The sequence below is a fragment of the Vanellus vanellus genome (genome assembly GCF_965231255.1).
Source record: "Vanellus vanellus genome assembly, chromosome: 11".
NCBI classification, from domain to species: Eukaryota; Metazoa; Chordata; class Aves; order Charadriiformes; family Charadriidae; genus Vanellus; species Vanellus vanellus.
Window position 1 is genome coordinate 25321787 of NC_138916.1, and position 22174 is coordinate 25343960.

Sequence of the window (22174 nt, forward strand, 5' to 3'; positions counted from 1 at the left end):
GCGGGGGCACGGGGCGCTGGGGAGGGCTGGGGTAAGGAGGAGACCGAGCCATGGCTACAGCAGCGCACGTTTATGGGGTCTGGCCTGGCGCGTTGCGGGTAACAGGACGCAGCGACATGCTGGGCGCAGAGATGGCATAAGCTACGGGGAGAGCTGGGTCCCACAGGGCTGGCACTACCTGGTCCAACTCAGTGCCGGAACTGCGGCACCGGGGAGGGGACACGGATGTCCTGCCCCTTCTCCAGCCGCCGCTCACAGTCAATCAGGTAGTTCACACCATCTATCACCAGCTGCACCAGCTCCACCTGCACCAGGAGGACACAACCTGTCTCAGGGGCTGTCCTGGGAGCCATGCCAGCAGGGCACCCGGCCGGCCCCGCTGCACCCCCCGTCCCCACGTGCTGCCCCCTCCCCCTCAGCTCTGGAGCTGTTTGGGTGCCACAGACCCATCATGCACTCGCGCTCCAGAACTTCCCACCCCAAAAGCAGCTCTGCCCAGCACCCACCTCTGACTTCCCCAGCCGGTCCAGGTTGGAGATGTCGAAAACGCTGCCAGTAGCTGCAGTGTCCACACCGCCTGTCCCACGCTTCTGTAGCCGGAGGTTCTCCAGGATCTTAGGGAAGCGGCTGTCCTGGTGCCCAGAGAAGGTGTTGGTGCTCAGCGGGACCATCGGCAAGGGAGTCGGGACTCTGCAGCCCGCTGCTCCCTGGGGCAGCCCTCCCACCGCTCGCAGGACCCCGTCAGCAGGCCATAATCCCTGCAGGGAGCCCTGCCCTGAGCAGACCCATGTTCACGCCTGGGTTCCCGGCCCCTCCGGCCACGGATGTGGGTGTGGGCTGGACCATACGCTCCTTGGGGGAACCTGAGCGAGGTCCCGTGTGGCCCTGCACCTCCCACGTGGCTGGGCTCCCTGTGCCCCGCAGCTGGGGCTCCCCTCAGCCCAGGTCTGGCCCCCCACAGAACCGGCCATGGTAATACCTTGCTGAGCAGTGGCAGCTTGATGTGGACGCCGGCGCGCAGCCCGGTGCCCAGGTTGGAAGGGCAGGTCAGGATGTACCCCAGCCTCTCGTTCCACATGAACTCCCAGCCTCGCTCCTGGATTAGCCGCTCCACCTGGGTTAGAGGCACGAGCAGCCCTTCAGCCCCCGGCCGTGGGGTCGGCACAGCATGCCCGCTCCTCGGGCGCTGCCAGCCCCAGCCGAGTGCAGGGGGCAGCGCTGCAGCAGCCCTGCGTGCCCCTGTCTGCCTGTCCACCGGGCTGCTGCAGCGGAGGATGGCGGGTGCTCACCTCCTTCAGGCCCCGACAGAACCGCTCGAAGACACGCTTCATGTTGCCACCCTTCTCCATGGAGATGACGCGCGTGTGGTCCTCCTCGTTGATCCAGATCAGGAAGGTCTTCTCGTTGTTGTGCCTAGGGACAGGGCAGTTTGGCTGCGCTGGCAGCCAGCAGAGCCCCCGTGCCCACCCAGGCCTCTGTGCCCGCCCTGGCCATGCCCCTTCTGCCCCCCCGACCGTGCCGCCAATGCTGCTCCGCAGTCCCGGTGCTCTGCCTGTGCCTGCGGCTGGGAGCGCATTGCCAGAGCACAGCCCGGCAGCAAGGCAGGCAGCGCGGGGATGCTCCTGGAGACGGGCCAGTGTTCAGCCACACGCAGTGCTGTGGGCGACGGGTGCTGGCTCCAGTGCCGTGGGTGCAGGCAAGCGCTGCTGGGGAGGAGCAGCACGGTGCCAGCATGGTGACAACCCTGCCTGGGCTGGGGACGGGACCACGGCTCCCGCACCGCGCAGGCTGTGAGGTGTGGGCTGCACGTCGGGGTTAGGGGGCAGCTGGAGCTGGGGACCATGTGTGCTGTGGAGGTGTTTTCCATGAGGCTGCTATAAAGGCGCTGTGCCAGCGAGGGCGGTGTGGGCGCGTGCGTGTGCTGGCTGTCACTCTGCGGGTGCGTGAGATGCTGCGTGGGATGTTGCATGGCTGTGCGGAGATGCTGGGAGGGAGCAGTAAGATGCAAACGTGGGAGGATAAGCTTGGGGGCAGGCAGAGCGTGGAGAGAGCCGGGAGGAGCGCTGGGGATTGCCTGGGGAGCAGAAGGCAGTGACAGGTTTTTGGCAGCCTAGAGTGCAGGGTGCTGCGGGACGGTGAGAGCAGGCAGGACCGACAGCAGGGGCTGGCTCCAACGTCCCACTTCTTAGGAGGACACTGTGGTTTGCGTACGGAGTGGCTGGCTGCTGACTGCAGCGCACAAGGGGCTCCCAGGTCAGGTGAGAACAGGGAGACCTCAGCTCTGTGTGGGCGCAGAGCCTGGGGTGAGCACGGCCCAGGGGTGCTGGTGTCGCACGTGCTGGGGTCTGTGGTGCCGTGAGCACCACAGTGCCATGAGCGGGTGCCGGGGCTGGGGCGGCCAGACAGAGCAGCGGCATCCCCTGCCTTTCTGCCCTGCTGACTCCCCAGTGCTGGGCAGATCCTCACCAGATCCCTCGGGCGTCGGGCCAGTCCCGGGCCATTCCTGCTGCCGTCAGGAGCGGGGACACAGGCTTGTCGAAGAGGAAGTGGTCCTGGAGGGAGGCAGAGTGCGTGGGCTTGCCAGGGCTGCACGGCTGGTGCCAGGGCACCCTGCCTTGCTGGTCCCAGCCTGCCACGCACCGCACTGTGCCAGGCAGGGCAAGCTCGCTGCTGTCCCCACGTATGGCCAGGAGTCACTGCCTTCCTGGCCAGGGAGACAGAAGGCTGCTGGTGCACAGCCCACCCCGTACCAGGGGCTGGCAGGGCACTGGCCTTGTGCCACAACCCCACCTCCCCCTGGGCACGGGCAGGGACACAGGGCGAGAGCCAGCGGGGGCCGTGAGCTGCTGGGGCTGTGTTCAGCCAGCTCCGTCCTCCCCCGGCTCGGGAGGGCTGAGCGGCACCGTGAGCACCCTCTGCACTGCCGGGCGGCCTCACTGGGGAAGCGGGTCCTGGTCCCACAGGGCAGCAGGGCTGGGAAAGGAGGATACGGCCTCCCAGAGAGGCAATGCCAGGGAAGGGGTCCTACTCCGTGGGCACCCGGAGTGACTGGCCGGCAGCTTCACCAACTCACGTCAATGAGCTGCTGTTGCTCCTTCTCTGTCATCTCGCTGAGCCGGTAGTACCGTCCCGCCAGGTCTCCGGTGAGGCCGTTCAGCGCCTCCACGGTCACCTTCTCCACCTCTCGCCGCTCAGCGCGGGTGCAGGCTGGCGGCAGGCTCAGCCCACGGATGCTGCGCCCGGTCCGGACCCGGGACGAGAGCACGTAGCGCTCATCGAAGTTGCCAAACTTTATCTGGAACAGACATGAGCCGTGGGGTGCTTACGGGGCGGCACTGGTGCTGGCAGGGGCTCTGTCCCCTGAGGCCTGGGGAAGGGCCCCCGTGCGCCACACCGCTGCCCGGCTCGCGCACCTTGGTGGCATCCAGGTCTGTGACATGCTTCATGGTGCGGGGATTGTACCCGTTGTGCCGCTCCTGGATCACGGGGTCAAACAGATCAGCAAACACCTGGAAGCAAATGGGACGATGTGCAGCACTGCAGACCCAGTGCCCCACGAAGCCCCCACCACGAGCTCAGCACTGTCCTGCGTGGCAGCAGGGGGGGGCGCAGAAGGTGGCTGGGGGCCACGGTGCATCCTACAATGCAGTGGCAATCCATGGGGCGGACGCTGTGCGGGCAAGCGGGGCTCACGGGCAAGGAGGAGGAGGTTGCAGGGCTCTAGGAACAGCGGCTCTGAAGGAGCCCAGTGTCCCACAGGGACATGCTGGGGCTGGCCAAGGGGCCCCTCCAGCTGCCCGCGCTGGGCAGGAGGCGGCGGGCAGTAACCTCCCGGGCAGCTGGAGGTACCGCAGGCATCGGGACTCCTCTGGCTGCTGCTGCGGGCACCCCAGAGAGCCAGGAGCGTGGCAGGGCTCCGGCCACCACTCACCTCATAGGTCTCTTCGTCACCAGCTACCATGCCCACAGTCTTGATGAAGGGGTGGCCAGGGTTGTCGACACCCGTCTGGATGCACTGGTCCAAGGTCCAGCCGTTTGGGGTTGCTTTGTCACACAGCCTGGCGTAGATGGCGGGCGTCAGGTTGCTGGCCATGCAGTTGTTGTGTTTCCGCAGGTCGGGGTACTCGGCGCTGCGGAGGGAGAGACTGATGAGTCCTTTGGGGCCAGGGGACCCCAGCACTCGTGCCCTTGTCCCACAGAGACCCTCGGGCAGGAGTGGGCAGGGGAGCTCTGGGGAGGGACGTCGAGCTGCTCTGCTCGCCCCCACCAGCGAAGGCCAGGGGGAGCAGGAAGGCAGTGCCGGCATCGCACAGCGAGGGCAGAGAGCAGCCCGAGCTGAGGGCTGACATTGCCACAAGGACAAGAGTCCATGAGCAAATCTGGACCGGTTGTTAGGGTGCGGCTCCTTATCAGGGCCGCAGGGTTGGGAGAGCTTGCCAGGTGAGTGGCAGTGGCCACGTCAGCCGCAGCCCCGTGCTGGGGCACAGGCAGCCGTTGGGAGCCCATGCACGGGCCGCAGGGGGGGGTGTCGCTCCCCCTCTCCTCCCTGGGGCTGCCCCGACACCAGCCCGAAGGGAGGGTGGCTGCTCCCGCTGCCCCTTCTGCCCGGCCCCAGGGTCTGCCTGTGCAGCCAGCGGGGGAGGCAGGACGCACAGCCCCCGGGGGCCCTGGCATGTCTGGCCCCTGTCCCCCTGTCCCTCCGCCCCCTGGATGCCGTGGGGCAGGAGATGGGTTGACCCCGATCTGCAGCCGGTGGGAACCGCACTGCTCTGGCGCAGTTTATTGTATTAGGGGGATGCTTTCCTCTAATCAGCTTAGCGGGAGGCTGTCTCCTGACCTCATTCCCACTTTAGCCGGGCTTTGTGCTTGTTCTGCGCTCACACGGGGGGATTGGCAGGGCAGGACCCCCACAGCGCTCCCCGTCGCCAAATCCCTCCTGCTGGGAGGTGCTGCCTCCACTAGCCTCGGCGGGACAGGACTGGCCATTGTCAGCCCAGGCGAGCTGGCTGGTAGCCGGAGGGGTCTCGCAGCCCAGGGGATCCCTGTCTCCTCTCCCCGGAGGGCGGCTGCCTTGTGATGGGGGTCCGTGTGGGAGAAGAGGAGCTGGGGCTAGCGCAGGTCTGGGTCGGTGGGAGCACCATCCCCAGCAGCGGGTCCTGGCGGTGTCCCAGCACACAGGGCTGAGCGTCCGCACGGGGCGCGGGGTCCGGCTGCCAGCGCCCGGCCCCCATGCTGCAATGCAGAGCGCTGTCGCTGCCGCCTCCTCCCCTGCATCTGCAGGCCAAGGAATGTGCGTTGGCCCTTCGCCTACGGCTTGGCTACCGCTTGTGGCTTCCTGCGCTTTGCAGACAGAAAGGGAGTTAGGGCTGACATTGTCTGCTCTGCGTAGAGGAGCACTCAGCTCCAGCCTGGACCAGCGCAAGGAGGCGTTTGCTCCAGGCCGGACCTCGTCACAGGCCGTGTGGGCGGAGAGCTGCCCCCCACCCACACGCATATCTGTGCCGTGCTGAGACGCTCCGGTTCAGAGCCGGACTCAGTGTCCCCACCGGTCCTGCCCCTGCCGTCAGCAGGCTGCTGACCTGAGTCTCCCCAGGGAGATATGCCCTGGTAAAAAGCATTTGCTGACCAGAATGGGACACTTGGACAAGTTTCTCCCCAGCCCCCAGCATGGCTAGTGCCACCTGGCATGCCTGGACCACAGCCTGCCTCTGTGCTTGCCACCCTGGGGGCAGTGGACTACTCCCAGAAAGCCAGCAAAGGCTGCTACGGGAAGCAAGTTTACTCCAGTAAGCAGAAGACTGCTGTAGGTTTAGGTGTGCTGCCTGCTACGGTCACTCCATGGGTGTTCAGAGAGTCCAAAACCCCGAGAGTGGCCCCTGGCTGCAGGGTCTGTGCCCGCTGCAGTGCTAGTTTAGCCCCTGGCCCAAAGGCACCCTCCTGAGAACAGCCCCGAGTCACAGCCAGCAAACCCGGGGACTCCTTCAGCCTTTCTACAGCACCCCAGCTAAGCGTGGCGGTACCAGGATCAGCAGGGCAATGTGGGGATGAAGGTGCTGGACACCCCATGCTGTGCTCACAAGCAGTGCCCCGCGGAGCTGCAGGGGAGACTGCCCGTCCCTGCGTCCCGGGCTGCGTCCAGGGGCTGGCACGGAGGGCTCGGCAGCGGGCACCACGCTCCCACCACGCTCTGCTGGGTGTCCGGGTGTCTGCCGCTGTAAGCATGAAGGTGACACTGCACTTGGCCTCACTGGGGCTGTTTTGGCCCCTTGTTTTTTGTCCTCAAAGCTGTTTTTTAAATGATGACCCTTCCAGCACCCTCTTTTGTACCCGGTGCCACGTGGCCGAGCAAGAGGGTGGCCCCCCCCCAGTTGCCAGCCACAAAGGCTGGCAGCATCTTCAGCGGAAGGTGGAGTGCGACTCGGCGTGGGCGCTTCGCTGCCACTCGCACCACTGTCCTGCCTGCGATCCCAGGGTGCAGCTGCCTGCAGCAACTCCCCTCCCTGCCCTGGCGCACGGAGGTGCTTCACCCGGCAGGACACCCGCGGTATCAGTCCATCTGCTGACTGGGCAGCCGCTCCAGGAGCAGCCCCTGCATCTCCCCGCAGCTCTTCACTGCTAACCCAGAGGCCTCCAGCGCCCTTCCCGGCGTCACCAGCTCTGTGGGTGCCCTGCTGACGGCAGCCCCTGCTGCAGGCAGCCTCGGGAGAGGCGTGGGGCATGTGGGGTGCATGGCGCGGACGCCGCGGCGGGAAGAGCCGGGTGCTGGCAGGGTGCTGCAGGCAGCGGAGCATGCGGCTTGTTTACGCAGGGGGGAGGGGGCTCGGGCTTTGTGCGGAGAAGCTCTTGCAGGGAGCCCCAGCGCAACCGTCCAAACGTGGCACCGTGCCTGCCGTGGGACCCCCCCTGGCAGCGCACACATTGTGCTCACGGCTCCCCTGGGGGGGGTCCAACACCCCCCACCCCCCCTGCACAGCCGTTCGCACTGTGGCGCCTCTGATCAGCCGCTCAGATCTCTCAAGGCTGTTGCCAAAGTCTCTCATTATTTAACTTAAAGACCAGAGGAGCAAAATCCCCAGGCGGGTTGACTCGCCCCACACAGAGCAGGATGCTGCGGGTCACCCGTGAGGCTCTGTCCCGGCTCTTTCCAAGTGTCAGCACCAACACAAAACCATTCCCGGTCAAACCAACCCTCCCAGGAAGCTCATTTTAGAGCTTCCCAGCCACATCCCCTACCTCGATTTCACCCCCTCCTCCAGACTCAGCGCAGCCCCCTCCTTCCCACCGATGGTGCCTGTCCGTTCCCCCAGCCCCGTCCTTGTTTTCAACACTCTGACACGCTGTTTTTCCCCAGCCCACCGATCCTGCTGCCGCGGCGCCTTTGCAGCACGGCCAGCTTGGCTGCTGCCCCTAGCCACAACAAGGATGCAGCCGGTGTTCCATGTGCGCGAGGGGACACTCGTGTGTCCAGGTTAAGCAGGGACAGGCCAGCTCTCCCCAGGCCCTGGTGCCCTTGCCCGCAGCAGCAGGACAAGGGCAGAGTGTCCGCTCCTCTCACGGCAGCCCGCAGGTCTCACAGGTCCCCCTGTTTTCCCCTCACCATCCTCACTCGATGAAGACCTGATGTTTGTGGCCCTGCAACTTGAAAACACAGCCCTCTTGGGAGGTGAACAAACAGTAACATCCACCCTTCATCATTCTTCAGACTTGCTCCATTCCCACCCCCTCGTTTCTCTGGCCCGACCCAGCACAGCTGAGCCCCGGCCCCAGCTCTCGGCACACGGCTTTCTGCAGGAGCCGGGCGCTCAGCCTGCAATGCAGCGCAGTGCCGCTCTCTAACTGCACGGTGTTTGGTGCAGGGACCACAGCAGCCGCATGTTTGGAGCAGAAACGTGCTGCCTCCTTCCCTGCTCTGCTCCTCCACGGCGCGCAGTGGGGAGGAAAACCCGCTCCTCGCCTTCCTGACCTGCCTCTGAGCCGTGCCAGGCTGAGCAGCTGGTGCCGGTGGAAGGACTGGCCGGTGGCCACCACGTCCCCCCACCCTCCCAGCCATGTCCCTGCCCCTCATGGTCCTCGCGAGGCACAGGCAGCTCCTGCCGCCGGCCCCTGCCTTGTGCCTTGGCCCTCGGGGCCAGGCAGCGTGGGCGCCGGCGGGAGCTGCCTCTGCCTCTCCCGGCCTCAACACCCCGCTTCCCCGTTGCAACGGCAAGCGGCGGCGAGTGGAGCGGCTGTAACGCCTCCGCCCACGGCAGCGAAGCCTCCAACCCTCCCGGGGACCCGCCAGGCTCCCCCGGGCCGCCCTCGGCAAAGAGCCATTGGAAGTGGGAGCGACATGAGACCTTCTGAGCTGGAGCTTGAACCTTAGCACTGCTCTGCACACTTATCTGGCTTAAGGGATCAGCCACAGCTTGTGTAAATAGGGCCAGCGGCTCTTGCAGAGCCAGCATTACCCCAAAGCACCCCTAAGCCAGACCACGGCCGTGCATGCACCCCCTGGCCTGGCCTGGCCCCGTGCCCACCCCCCAGGACTACTGACCACACATCTCAGGCCTCGTCTTCACCCCAAACTTGCCCGCCGGCTGGGGGCTGCCCGCTCAGCACCTGCGGGCCCCTCCAGTTCTCCTTTTCAAAGCGGTCCCTGAGATGGGAGAGCGAGGACCTGCCAGGAAACCTTTTCTGTGACACAGAGAAGTCCCTGTGCGGCGGGCAGGCGCGTGGGGAGGCTGGTACAGCCAGATGGGGTCTGGCCAGGAGCTGCCGCCAGCCCCGGGGGCTGCCGAGGAGCCTCCGCCTGCTCTGACACCGGCTCTGCCGCCGCAGCTCCCGGGTGTTTCGCCAGGGGAAGACAAAACGAACCCTTTTGCTCCGTCCTGTTCCCACCAGGACACTGCCAAGTGTCCCCTGGCCCCTGCGACTACTGGGCCGCGCCGGGGGCCCACCTCCCCGACAGCCCCGGAAAGTCCCCCCGGCCCCCGGCCCCGCTGGCAACCCCCCTCCCGCTCCCCCCTGCCCCGCGCTGGCGGCGCCGCGGCTGCTCCCGGTGCTCCGCGACCACCGGTGGTCCCGGGGAGCCCGGCCGCTGGAGGGTCGCCGCCGCCGGGAGCCGGGGGACGTGCCCGGGGAGCCCCCGCGGCCCGCCCGGCCCCGCGCCCCAACGGGTCCGCACCCGGCGCGGCGGTTGGGGCCGGCGGGCCCGCGGGGAGACCGGGCAGGGCGGGGAGGCCCCGCCGCGGCGGCGCCGGTGCCTTTGGGCGCGGGGCCGGCGGCGGCCGGTGGCCCGAGGCGGGGGTGGCTCCGTCCGACAGCGGCCGAGCTCCCGCCGCCCGGTCCCCGCCGCCGCCCGGGACCCCGGGGCGGGCTCGGTTCCCGGGCGTCCTGGTTACGGGCGGCGTCCGCCCCGCCGCCCCCATGAGGCGCCCCGGCGGCTGGAGCTCGGGAGCAGCCCCGCGCCCTCCCCGGTGCCGGCGGGACCGGCCCCCGCCCGCCGCCCCCCGCACGTGCGCGCCCGGTACCTGGGCGGGTAGCGCCGCCGCTGCCGGTCGCCCGCGCTGACCGTGTCCCGGGCGAGCAGGAAGCCGGCGGCGAGGGAGCCGGCGCCCACCATGGCCAGGAGGCCGGCGGAGCGGCGGCCGGAGAGGGCGCGGGCGAAGGTGCCGGCCATCGCGGAGCGGCGGAGCGAGCGCGGCGGGGCCCGGAGGCGGACGTGATGGGAATGGGAACGGTGATGGGAATGGGAACAACGGCGGCGGCGGCGGGAGGGTGCGCGAGGGGCGGGGAGCCGGCCGGGCACGGGGGGGCCGCAACGGCACCGCCACCTGCTGCCCCGCCCCGCCCCGCCCCGTCCCGCCCGCCGCCGCACCGGGGGCCGCCGCCGCCGCCTTCAGCACCGCGCGCCGGACAGCGCCGGAGGGGCGGCCGCCGCGGGCCGGGCCGGGCCCGCACCGGGCCCCGCACCGGGCACACCCCCGCGGTCTGGCCGCAGGCGGACACGGCGCGGCGAGGGTGCGGCCGGGGCAAAGTCCGCGCACTTGGAGCCGGGAGCGGCGGACGCGGCTCCCCGACGGCCCGGGCCCGCGCACAGGGCGCGGCCCGCCATGGGCGGCGGGGCGGGCGGCCCGGCCTGGCGCGGGCGGCTGTCACCGGCCCTCCCGCCGCGCTCCGCGCCGCCGCCGGGAGCCCCCTCCGCCTCCCCCGCACGCCGGGACAGGGCGGCGGGGCCGCGCGCGCCCCGCGGCACCGGCGGGGCAGGGAACGCACCGCCCCGCCTTTCGCCGCCGCAGACCCCGGGGGACGGGAGCGCCGGCGGGCGCGGCCCGGGCCGCGCTGCCGCCCGCTACCTCCGGCGCACCTGGCAGTGCCTCCCGCCCGGGGACCCGCGGCGCGGTTGCCGTGGAAACGCGGGACCCGGCGGCGCTGCCGGTTCCCGTTGCGGGGCCCGCGCCCCACGTGCACGCGGCACGCCCGCCCGCGCAGCGCCCGCCGCCACCGCCAGGAGTCGCCACGCCACGCCCGCCGGCGGCTCGGCCGGCCCGCCCCCTTCCCCGCCGATTGGCTGGCCGCTGCCGTCAGCAGGTCGTGATTGGCCGACGGCGGCGCCGGCAGCGCAGGGTGCGCTCGGAGGCCGCAGGTGAGCGGAGGGAAATGGCGGCGCCCGGCGGGGCGCCCTCTGCTGCTGCCGGCGGGACGCCGGGGCGTCCCCGGGGAGCTGGGCCCGGGTCCGAGCCGGGGTCTGGGGCGGGGTCCGGCGGCGCCGGGCCCGGGACGGGAGGGGAAGGAAAGGGAAGCGAAGGGAACGTGGCGGCGGAGGGGAGGGGGGGGTGGCGGCCGCGCCGCTGCAGGGCCCGGCTCGGCGGCGGCTATGGGGAGCGCCGGGCGGGTGGCAGCGGCGGTCCCCGGCGAGGCGCCACGCGGCCCGGGCCCCCCGCTCCCCGCCGCCCGCCCGGGCCTCCCCCGGCGCGGCCTGCCCGCGGCTCCCGGCGCGGCTCGGCGGGGCGGGCCCTGCCCCGGCCCTGGCACGGCGAGCGGGGCCCGGCAGCACCCTCCGCCCGGGCCTGGCCGTGTCCGTGCCGGTGTCGGTGCCGCCCGGTCCCTGCCCCCGGGTGCTTGGCCGCCTGTCTCCGGCGGAGGAGCCGCCGTCCCGCCGCGCCGGGCCCGTGTCGGCGTCGCCGGCGGGTGTGCGGGGGGGCAGCGGCCGCGGCGGCGGCAGCCAGGGCTAAGGAGCCCGCGGGCGGCCTGCCGGTGAGCACTGACCAACATCAGGAGTTACCGTTTTAAAATCCAGGGCATCTTTAAACTTGCTGGTAATCCTGTTTTAAAAACAGTGGAAAGTATTATTCTATACTTCTGTTCATTAATAAATCTTCATTAACAGTTACAGTCTCAGAGAAATTCTGATGCTGTGAAGTTTCACACTTAACAATCTCATAAATCTCATTAAAAACAATCTCATTAAAAACAGCCTCCTAAGACAAGAATCTACCGTACTGCTGCAGTTGCTGTGTGGGCGATATGACACTTGCTCAGATGTTAAAGTGACAAGCCAAGATTTTTTCTTTTTTTGTGCTAAACTTGCAAAGGGCTTTGTGTCTAGCAGAAGGAGCTGCTGGGCAGGAGACATGGACTGTGTCACCGTTGCCGGACTCTGTCTGGGTGGAAGGTGTTGGTAGGTCTGGAGTTGGCCGTGCTGCTCGAGCAGGCAGGACTGTACGTGCAGGAGTGTGACTTCTGCTTCCTGCTTGTGAACTCACTGAACTTCTGTGTTAGTGGAGCATGGAAAGCCTTCTTTGATACACCAAGTCCAAATAGCTTTTAATTATTAACTCTGGAATAGTTGTTCCTTTTCTTCCGAAGCAATTAAGTGTCTATGATAAGAGTACAGCTTTCACCTTTTGTATGTAAGTGTAATTAACCTTAATACAAATCGCCCTTGTGACAATGGGGGTAACTCTTTGGGCAAAGGTACCTCACTGGTCATGTGTGCAAAGGTACTTCGCTGGTCCAGGCCTAAACTTCCAAGGGTTTTGTTTGTTTGTTTGTTTGTTTTTAGTGCCCACAGCAGTTTCAGGTGGTTCAACAAGACATTGCCAGCATTAGTATTTTAAACTGCCAGCTATGTGTATTCATAAAGGTTACAGTGCTGCAGATACTTGACCTGGCTCAGGTCAGGCTGTGGCTCTGTAGCTCAGTCGCCGCCGCAGGCTGTGTGCAGTGGTGCCCTCTGCTCCCTGGGCCCCCCCAGGCTCCCCGGGCGGCACAGACCTGGTCTCCGCTCCTTGAGCCGCCTCTGCTACCACCTGCGGCTGCTGCCAGCAGCGATGGGATGAGCCGTGTTTGGTTGCTGCAGGCCCTGTCCTTCAGCCCTCCGCTGCAGGGACTGCGCTGTCCAGTTGCGCATCTGCGCCTCTAACAGGCTTTGTTTAAAAAACACAATGAAACGAAAAGAACAACACCCAAACCCACTCTTTCAGTGGTTAATGCCACTCTGACTGCAAAGTTAACGCAAGGCCTCATCATACTTTCTTCCCTCTTAACTTTCTGGTGCCTCACAAGTGGGGCACAGAGAATAAGTGTCTTTACCCTGTGAACCTCCTTATCGGAGCAGCGCCAGAATGATCTGCTGGGGAACCGGAAAATGACTTACTATCTCATTTCTTATCACTAATACAGGGTAGTCTGGGAAGCTGAATTAGTCCCAGGACACTTAGAGGCAAGGTCTACGTCTCAGTTCCAGGTTGTGTGTCAGCAGCTTCTGATTGCCGTTAGGTGATTATGGGAACCTTTGGTACAATTGTGTAGCAGATCGTAGCTGCTCTTCTTGGAAGAGAGTGTGGGAACGTCTTTAGCTGTAGCGGTTGGTGTGTACTTCCTCGTGTGTCTGTGATGGGACTGGCAAGCCTGAATATTCCGTACTCGAAGCCGGAACCATCTTTACCTTTTTTGTGTGTGTGCCAGAGCCCTGTTAATGCTTTTGTCGCTCTTGGACAGTACAACCAGCAGCATTAACTCAACACTCAATTTTCTTGCTGTGATTAGTGAAAGATGAGACCCGTAGCACTCTCAGCAAGTGGGGACTGGTCTGAACGAGTGACCTCTAGGACCAGTTGGCTCAGGAAGCAATGAGAATGATGCAGAAACATCAGCATCACATACTGTCAGTGCTTCTCACAGCTCTAGGTTTGAAGAGAAGTGACGGTGAGGTGGTGGTGTGGGCTGAGCGCTGTACAGGAACTTTGCTGGTACCGTGTCTGTAAGGGGAGTTGCCACCCTCCTGGCATACAGACCCTCAGATAGCCCAGCGCTAGAGCTGATTCAGGCGTGGTGGTGAAACCTCATGATATTAGCCTTTGAGACCAGAATAGAGCTCCATTTGCCTGTTTCCCTTTGAGAGCAAGAGTCTGTCTCGGTTTTAGATGCCTTAGTTATGCCTCTAGCAGAAAGTTCTGTTTCATCACAAGTCTGTAGTCTCTCTTGGTGTAAATCTAGTCAGATGGGGAATCTACTTTAAAAAGAAACTTGAAAAAGGTTTTGGTTATACGGTCTCCCTTTTCCCACACCAGAAATGACCTGAGATCATGAGGCTTTCCCTGTAACACCGAGGGGATGCTGGATGCATCAGCGGCTGTCGGCTTCAGTGAGGCTCTAGGTTTTTACCTGGTTCGAGTATGGCGTGTCATGACCTCCAGAAATAGCTACAGAGCAAGGCAGAGGCTTATTTTTCTGGAATAGGAGCAGGAATGTAGAGAACCCATTGCTTTCTTTGTTCTTAGGGCAAAGGTTTTCCTGCTGCTTGATCTGTTTTTTCCAGGAGGGAGGGGAGAATAAGGGATTGGAGAAAACAACCTCCTCCTCTTCTTGCATGGCTTACTTCATTAAATCATCAGCCATCAAGCTGATAGTGTACTTGCTGAGGTCTCATTCTGCACTGGCGTGCTGAGGCAGCAGGGCGCAGGAATGAAAATGGTTCCTGAGCATGTTGGGAATCCCACTCTTGTCCTCATGTAGAAATAGCAGGGCTATACGGGGCACGCAGTAAAATGCCTGTACAGCCTGGTCTGCCAGCGCTGTTGCTCCCACCAGCAGAGAGCACTGATGGTGAATTACAGCTTTAACTCCTGCTGACCGGGACGTGTTTCTGTGCGGGGAGCGCGCTGTGCCTCAAGGTCTGTGGGAGCTGGCACCATGGCGCTCAGTGCCCAGGCGGGGACCGGTGTGACTGGGAGTCAGGCGGAGGAGATCGTCCTTGGCACGGTAGGTGCAAAGTCTGCGCTTGCTCTGTCACCTCTCTGGTTTCTGTTGTGTTGCTGCCGGCTCCCCCAGTAGATCCGGCGTGATAACCGATGGGCTTGCTGTCGAACCAGTGCCTGGCAGCATGGCTCCGGGACATTGTCCCCTGTTTCTGCTCCAGCACTTTCTCTGGGCGCTTACCTGTTACACCTCCTGTCCTTCCTGGGGGCGCAGAGAGCCTTTCTGCCTGGAGGCATGCTTTATTTTTACCCTTATTTCCGAGGGGATTTCACAAGCAGCTGGATTGCTCTGTGTGTTTGTTTCTTGTGCCTGTTCCCACCGCGCACGAATGGATAAAGGCGACCTCCCCGCTTGGTTCCTGGCGAGGGGGTTCTCACCTACCCTGAAACTGTGCTGGCAGCGGGCCAGCGGCCCTGGGTTTGCCGCCTCTGCTCCGTGCGGAAGAGCTGCCGGAGAGGACTGGGAACTGACGGTGGCATGTGGCAGTGTAGTCTCTGGCGGTGTACTGGCTGCGAGGGAAAGCATGCTCAAAAGAGGAGGAAATACAGTCGCTCTCAGTCTGGGAGTGCTGGAAATCATGTGAGAGCATGAGAAGCAGCGGTAGAGTGTCTCGTGTCCATTTTTAGGAAGTACTTAATAACAGGAGGTGTTCACAACATCCTTTTCTCAAGGTTGCGCTTACTTACGTGGGAGGACTGCTTTTCGCCGTTTTGTAGTTGGGGAAAACACAGTAAAGGGCAACCGCTTGACATTTATCTGTGTGCAGCTATGGTCAGAGGTGAACAGCTGTGTCCTTGGCGCGTACAGGTCATGCGTGTCATGTATTCAAACCCTGTCACTTCTGCGGCAGACAGTGCTGCTGCTGTAGGTGACAGCGCAAGGCACGCTCCTTCCCTGGCGTCTATAAAGCATAACGTGTATCCCAGTAATCAGCCTCCATGGTCACAGAGTAAATCAGAGCCAGCTTGCAAACCCAGAAGCCCTACCTCCTGCAGCCCCCACTGTTGCTGATGCTGTGTCCCCTTCCCCTGCCAACGAGTTGTCACTTTTTCCTTTTCCCTCCTCCCCGCAAACTCATGCTCCTCTCAAACTGGTCTCTCTGTTACTCTAGGTCTTCTTGAGCTGAAAGGATGAAAATTGGCAATTGGAAGGTCACTGTCACTGTCCTAAGCTTCGTCCTAACTTCTGGAGTCCCAGCTGATGTATTTGGGTGTATGAGCCTGCGAGAGTGTCCACCGTCCCCTTCCATGATTTAGACAGCGGCTTGGAGCATGCATCATTGTAAGGTTTACATTATTCAGCACTAGCGGTGGCACTGCCCCTTTCCCACTCGGTGCGAAGGGGCGAATGGCACAGTGGAGCCGCCTGTCTAAAACAGTCCTGAATCCTGGATCCCCTCCCAGCCCGGGGGTCTCATCCTGCTCCCTCCTTTTGTGCTGGGCAGCAGTCCCTGGGCTCACTCGTGCCAGATCAGTCCCTGCCCGCCCCATCGTCACCTGCACCTAGCGTCAGCCAGCCCCTGGCTCGCCCCGCGTCTGACTTTCTCTATCCCTTTTTGCACGCTGTGGTTCCAGAGCGGGATGGTCGGCCACCAAAGCTGCAATGTCGTCCCTGACGACCTCCAGTGAGGGAGAGAACTCTGCTCCCAGATTTGTTGTCGGTTCCAGGGATGATGAGACAGACTTTCTGGGATCAAACATGAAGACAGACGAAACCGATTTCTTTGAAGATGACGAAGAGGAGGAGTCGGTAAGGAGGTCCCGGCGTTCTGGGTTGGAGCATCTGTGCAGAACTCCTGGGTCTCAGCCAGGGTCTGCGCGGTGGCTGCTGAGGCCGCAGGCGGTCGGGACCTCAGGGGACGTGGTACGTGTGGCACAGCCGTGGGGAAGGGCAGAGTGGATTCTGACAGGACGTGTTGCATTGTGGTGCTGCCACACTCGGTGCCTCGTGCTCGGTAAATTCTAACCTCTTCGCTTGCAGGTCTTTTTCAGGTACAGTAGCAGATTTCTTTGCCCTAGCAACTTAGCCCTGACATTCCTGTAAACCTTTCTGTTTCACTGGGGAAGTTTTTGAGCAAAACTCTGGGAACTGTGAAAAGGGCAAAGGTGTATCTGCAGAGAGGAAGCATTTACTCTTTTCTGTAACCTCCAGGAACGGGATGCAGAAAGGAGAATGATCTCCAGCTTCTGACTGCTTTTGGCCCTATTCAATGTTGTATTAATTGGTGCATTTACTGTTCTGCACATGGGACGTGGATGCTGCGGGAACATTGCTGCTGGCTGTGCGAACTGCTGGGACCGTACGCCAGTGCAGTGGTCGTTTCTGTTGCCGCTGCACCCTGAGTCTCCTTTGCAAGTGGGTTGTTGACCTAGGAGCCCACCTGGGCTCCCTTCAAACCCACGCAGTGTTGTCTACCTTGATGCTCAGTGAAGAGCTATTTATTAGGTGTGGTGAAGGATTTGGAAGCCCTTTCACTTCCCAGATGTTGTTTTTGCTGTGGAACCATGGCTTTGCAAGTCAGTGCAGTAACTTGCTTTACAAGTTACTCAGCTTGCAGTTTGAAGCCACACTTGTTTGTGCTGGGTAACCCGCAGTTCCGTGTTGGTCACTTCAGATGATCTCGCTGCAGTTGCTCTTGCTTGGGCCAGAATTAATCTGTCGGGAAAACATCCAGTCTGGGGTTTCTAGACGGTGATGGAAAGTCCACCACAGGCCTTAGTCTGTTCCTGCGTAAGGGTTACCAACGCTGTTTGAATACACACCTTCTCTCTTGACTTACTCAACTTCATCCCACTGGATCTCAGTGTACCTTTGTCAGGTGTATGGAAGAGCACTTGGTGGTGTTTCTCTTCTACTCGTAGCTACTTACTGTTGTTATCTCCCCTTCATTTTCTCTCAGAAAAGACAAACAGACTGAGCTCCTGGACTTTTCTGCTATAAAATATTTGTGGCTCTTCTCTGAGCCTGCCTAAGTCCACCAGCTGTCTTGGTGAGTTATGGGCCAGAGACCACGATGTGGAATTCCAGTCCCTGCTGCTTGTTCAGGTGCCAGGTATTTGTTTCTGACCTTAGCATTAGCGCCCAGTAAAAGGAGGAGGTACATGCTACCTGGCAAAGAAGCAGTTGTTTTGGGCTGCTCCTTAATGATGTCTCCTGGTGGACTCCAGTGAGAGGTGGAAGCGTGTATGGGTTTGAGTCTAGCAAGAGCTGTGAGTGCATAAGGTTGGAAGGAAAACCCTTCTTTGTTCTGACTTGCTGCATTTCTATACTGTTACAGTTTAAATTCAGTAAAGTGATTGACCCTGTACTTAACTGGTCTCTGTCTTCCCTTAGCCACCTGAACGGCAGATTGTGGTTGGAATCTGTGCCATGACCAAAAAGTCCAAGTCAAAGCCCATGACACAGATTCTGGAGCGTCTGTGCAAGTTTGAGTATATCACAGTGGTGATTATGGGGGAAGATGTTATTCTGAATGAACCGGTGGAGAACTGGCCCTCCTGTGACTGCCTAATATCGTTCCACTCCAAAGGTAAAAAGTGTGTGGCACACCTCAGCCGATTTCAGATCTGGGCAGGGAAGCTTCCGCTCATTCTTCCCCCCATCCCTGTATTTCAGGATTCCCCCTGGATAAAGCAGTTGCTTATGCCAAGCTGTGCAAGCCATTTCTGATTAATGACCTTGATATGCAGTATTATATCCAGGACAGGTAGGTGTCTCTGATCCACTAAAGCCCCCTTCCCCTTGCTTTGTCTGGTCTGTCTTCTCAGCGTGCTGTGCAGACTTTGTCTTTCTGGCCACAAGCAAATGGGTGAGATGGGAGGAAGGGGACCTCAGCAGTGGCTTTTAAGGGTTGTTTCTCCAAAACATGGACGGGAATAGATTTGGGGGTAAAACCATTGAGACTTGGCACGTTTCATGTTTTCTGGTGCAGATGTCTTGTGCTGGCTAGATGGAGCAGAAAATGGAAGAGGTCTCGCAGAATGAGACTGCCCCGACTAAGACAAAAAGACTAGTGTCTGAGTAGGAGAGCCAAGTAGTGGGATGGTGCTCTGGGGCAGAAACTGGGAGCAAGGCCAGCTCAGATCCTGAGGAGGGTATGTTGGTCAGATACCTCAAGAGGCTCCTCAGCCAACTCTTGGTAAAGGCAACCAGTCACGTACTTCAGTGCGTACAGCCAGGCTGCTTTGGCTGTGTATGGGATGGGCTCATACCAGACCCCGAACCTTCTGCCATGTCTTTGGGTTGTGAGCAGTGCTCCTGTGTAACACTAGTGAAAGAATTGTAGTTTTTCCACTGACATCAGATGAGAAGAGGCTCTGCTGCGTCAGCCTGGCCTGGGCCTTGGGCAGCTTAGCATGACAGGGCACCCTTTGAGAGGTAGTTGTGGGTAGGCGGCGTGTGTTGGGTGTGTTGCTGTGGATTTGGCATGTGCTAGTACGTGAGTATCCATGTTTAGGCCAGGCAGGGATTTACTCTGGGACATCTCCGTCCAGAGGAGGGACTGAGGCATGCCCTATAGCCTGTAGGTCTTCTCTAGAGAGCGTGTGCTGCGAGGTATTTGTACTCTGTCTTGAGGCTTTTTTGTGTTCATTTGATTTTGTTCTTCATCAGTGGGAGTGATGCCTTTCCCTTGGCACGTTCTGAGGACCTTCTAGACTGTTCTGACACTGCTTCTGTCCTCTACAGGCGTGAAGTGTATCGGATCCTTCAAGAAGAGGGAATAGACTTGCCCCGCTATGCTGTGCTCAATCGAGACCCCGATAGACCAGAAGGTCAGTGTCCAGGCTCTCCTGAAAGCCATTTTCATGTGCTGTACTATTTGAGATATTGTGCAGAGAACGGGTATGACAATCAGCTTGAAGAGGCCTGTTGGTTTTTGCAGACAAAGGTCCCAACAGCAAAACTGGCTGAGTGGCCAGGACTGAAGGGCTTTGGCTCTGCACGAGAGCTGTCTCACCCTTTCCTAACATGCTGCTGCTGTGCTTTGTCTTCAGAGTGCAACTTGGTGGAAGGAGAGGACCACGTGGAGGTAAATGGAGCTGTTTTCCCAAAGCCGTTTGTAGAGAAGCCAGTCAGTGCTGAAGACCATAATGTGTATATTTACTACCCGACGTCAGCAGGTGGGGGCAGCCAACGGCTTTTTCGGAAGGTGAGGAGGGGGATTCCAGTTTTAGTGTTGGAACGAACAGACCTGTGGCTCTGAGAGCCATGTGGCTTCAGGAGGGAGTGAAGGGGAAAGGAAGGTTTTGTGTTGGGGAAATCTCAACCCTCTTAGAACTTATAGTTCAACCCCATCTACCTGGGAATTGCAGAAGGACATATTTTAGTGGTAGTGCTGGCTTCACCTTCCCCATCCTCTCTTTGACCTGCGTTCTGTCTGGTAGTCATGGAGAGCTGTGCCCCTTATTGAATCGCATGCTGTTTTTTCCAGATTGCTTCCTCAGTTTATCAAGATGATTTGTTTTTTTAAACTTATGTTCCTGTCCTCTAACATAATTGGTGCCCTTCTCAGCTTAGTGTAGCTTGCAGATGCAGTGTTTATTCCTAGACTCCACAGGGAATCTTACTCACTTTCTCTACTTTGCCAGCAAACACTTAATAGCTGTGATATATCTTTTTTCCAATCAGTTACACATCTGCTATTAATAATCACAGAATGATTGCTTTCTTAGCTAACATACAGGCATGCCACTTGAGGTTGTATCCAAAGGCTGAACTGAAAACAACATCATCCTCTCTCCATAAGATCAGTCAACTGTCCTAGAAGGAATTTGAATTGGTCTGATTATCACCTGTCATCATTTATTTTCATTTGCCTATTAGCCAGGCTCCTTACTTTCTAGGTCTTTATCCACTGTTGTTTGTTCCATATCCTCATAGTGATCAGAGTCAACCTAATGGGCTATAATAATTTTTCTCCTCTTAAAGCCTGGAAGAGGACATACCTACTGTCTGCGTTTTGGAGTCTCTTTCGTCCTCCATAAATAAGTGTGCTGTAATAGCTGAGGGTTCTGAGAGGCGTTCCGCTAATTCACTCCATGTGGGATGAAACTTATGCTTTTTGTTCTTCCATCTCAGAAGAGAAGCCCCGTGCTCTTCCCTGAGGTGTTTATTCTGTGCTTTCAGATTGGCAGCCGGAGTAGTGTGTACTCCCCAGAGAGCAGTGTGAGGAAGACAGGCTCGTACATCTATGAGGAGTTCATGCCTACAGATGGCACTGATGTAAAGGTAAGGAAGAGCCTGGAATAGCTCCTTCTTCTCCAGGCCTGGGATAGCTGAAGGTTGGGCAGTCCTACTTAGTCCTACTAGATTATGGAGCGTTTGTTTAAGCTGTGAGGTGCTGACAGTGCAGCGTGGATCCCAAAGGGGGGAGCAGATGTTCTGTAGGTCATAACAGGAGGAATGTGTGAGTCCATCTGATCTTCTTCTCTCTGTGTCTGCAGTGGAAATACCTTCTGGAAGCTGCAGTGGTTATGTCAGGTGTAACTATTTCTCTTCCCAGGTGTACACTGTTGGGCCGGACTATGCCCATGCAGAGGCTCGCAAATCCCCCGCTTTGGATGGGAAGGTTGAACGGGACAGCGAAGGGAAAGAAATCCGTTACCCAGTCATGCTGACGGCCATGGAGAAGCTAGTTGCCCGGAAAGTCTGTGTAGCCTTTAAGGTCTGTGTTTTCTCTCCTATGCAAGCAGGATACTCCACTAATGTCCGATTTGAGTCTTGGTCAGTGTTAAAGCTTGAGCTCTGTTACCCTGGTGTGTCTCTGGTGTGGAAGATGCCGGTTTTGCCATGTCTGCTGGCTGGGTGCAGCTGGTCCTGCTGGCCATGAAGCTTGGTCTTCTTTTCTTTTTTCTTTTTTCTTTTGTTTTTGTTTGTTTGTTTTGTTGTTGTTCTATTTTTAATCTGGCTTTGGTGCACATTTATGTTCTATTTTTACGGGTTGGTAGAGTGGGCGTGTGAGTCTAGGTGTGGTTACATGACATGTTCAGCAATGTCAGCAGAAGAAGCACTTGGCTACTTGTTCCTGCCCCCGCTGCAGTCTGCAACCCATGCAGCTGTGCTGATGCAGCTGTGCTGATGCAGCTGTGGGTTTGTTCTGCCTTGTAGCCTTTTCTGCATAGTGATGGATGTCTTTGCCTGCACTACTTATTGACTGTATTTGCCAGTATGGTCCGAAACGGTTGGGTTTAGAGGCAAGAGCAGGAGAGCCAGGAGCTGCTCAGTCTTAAGCCTTTAGAGCTCTGGGAGGTGGTGGGGCGGCTCTGAAGGCTTAATCCGGGGGCCCGTGGGTTGGGCCTTTGATAGAGTGGTGAGGGTGTAAAGGTTCCTCTAAAGGGCCTGGTACTGCTGGCTAATGGCCGTATTTTCACACTTCTTCGAGGCTCATGAAGTAGGCACAGAGTGGAGCTGAACAGGCGGTGTACGCAGCGTATGCCCTCCCCTCGCTGCTCTCCCTCGCAGCGTGCCTGAGTCCTGTGTCCTCTGCTTCCTCCTGCAGCAAACGGTGTGCGGGTTCGACCTCCTGCGGGCAAACGGCCACTCTTTTGTTTGCGATGTGAATGGCTTCAGTTTTGTGAAGAACTCTATGAAGTATTACGATGACTGTGCCAAAATCCTCGGGTATGTAAAATTCAAGTTTTGACAGCAGGTAGGGGAACTCGTAGCAAAGAAGAATGAACGTGGAGTCCTGATCAGCATGTCGGAGAAGTCTGCAGGTGGTTCATATGGGGACATTTGTTCAGCAGGTGAAAGTTTGGCTCTGGGAGGAATGGGTTAACCGTTTTGAGCCCCTGAAGTTCCTGCCTGCATTGGCATTAGCTGCCTTTGTCTACTGCCAGATGTGTCTTACCAGCCTTTTCACTGGATGCTAAGCCCAGCTGCAGCATTGGTGATGTGAGGGAAATTGGTGTCCCTTTGGGGTGAGTTTTGTGTT

At 59.9% G+C, this 22174-nt stretch overlaps 2 protein-coding genes across 2 annotated transcripts in view; one reads left to right on the forward strand and one right to left on the reverse strand.

Annotated features, from left to right (window-relative positions):
* Window positions 1-188: 188 nt before the first annotated feature.
* CKMT1B (creatine kinase, mitochondrial 1B) lies at window positions 189-9658 on the reverse strand (the record flags this gene model as incomplete). Its single annotated transcript, XM_082489090.1, has 9 exons — window positions 189-305; window positions 507-632; window positions 980-1114; window positions 1290-1413; window positions 2467-2552; window positions 3074-3295; window positions 3414-3509; window positions 3932-4130; window positions 9510-9658. The coding sequence occupies 9 exons, from the start codon at window positions 9656-9658 to the stop codon at window positions 189-191; spliced, it is 1254 nt and encodes a 417-aa protein (XP_082345216.1).
* A 6185-nt stretch (window positions 9659-15843) lies between these two features.
* PPIP5K1 (diphosphoinositol pentakisphosphate kinase 1) overlaps window positions 15844-22174 on the forward strand; it is a gene marked incomplete at its 5' end in the record, with an annotated part of 46369 nt that continues 40038 nt past the window's right edge. Inside the window, 8 exons of the mRNA XM_082488561.1 lie at window positions 15844-15990; window positions 17575-17770; window positions 17857-17947; window positions 18928-19013; window positions 19236-19390; window positions 20368-20469; window positions 20744-20905; window positions 21740-21861. Of these exons, the coding sequence (XP_082344687.1) occupies window positions 15844-15990; window positions 17575-17770; window positions 17857-17947; window positions 18928-19013; window positions 19236-19390; window positions 20368-20469; window positions 20744-20905; window positions 21740-21861 (1061 nt within the window). The remainder of the gene's footprint in view (window positions 15991-17574; window positions 17771-17856; window positions 17948-18927; window positions 19014-19235; window positions 19391-20367; window positions 20470-20743; window positions 20906-21739; window positions 21862-22174) is intronic.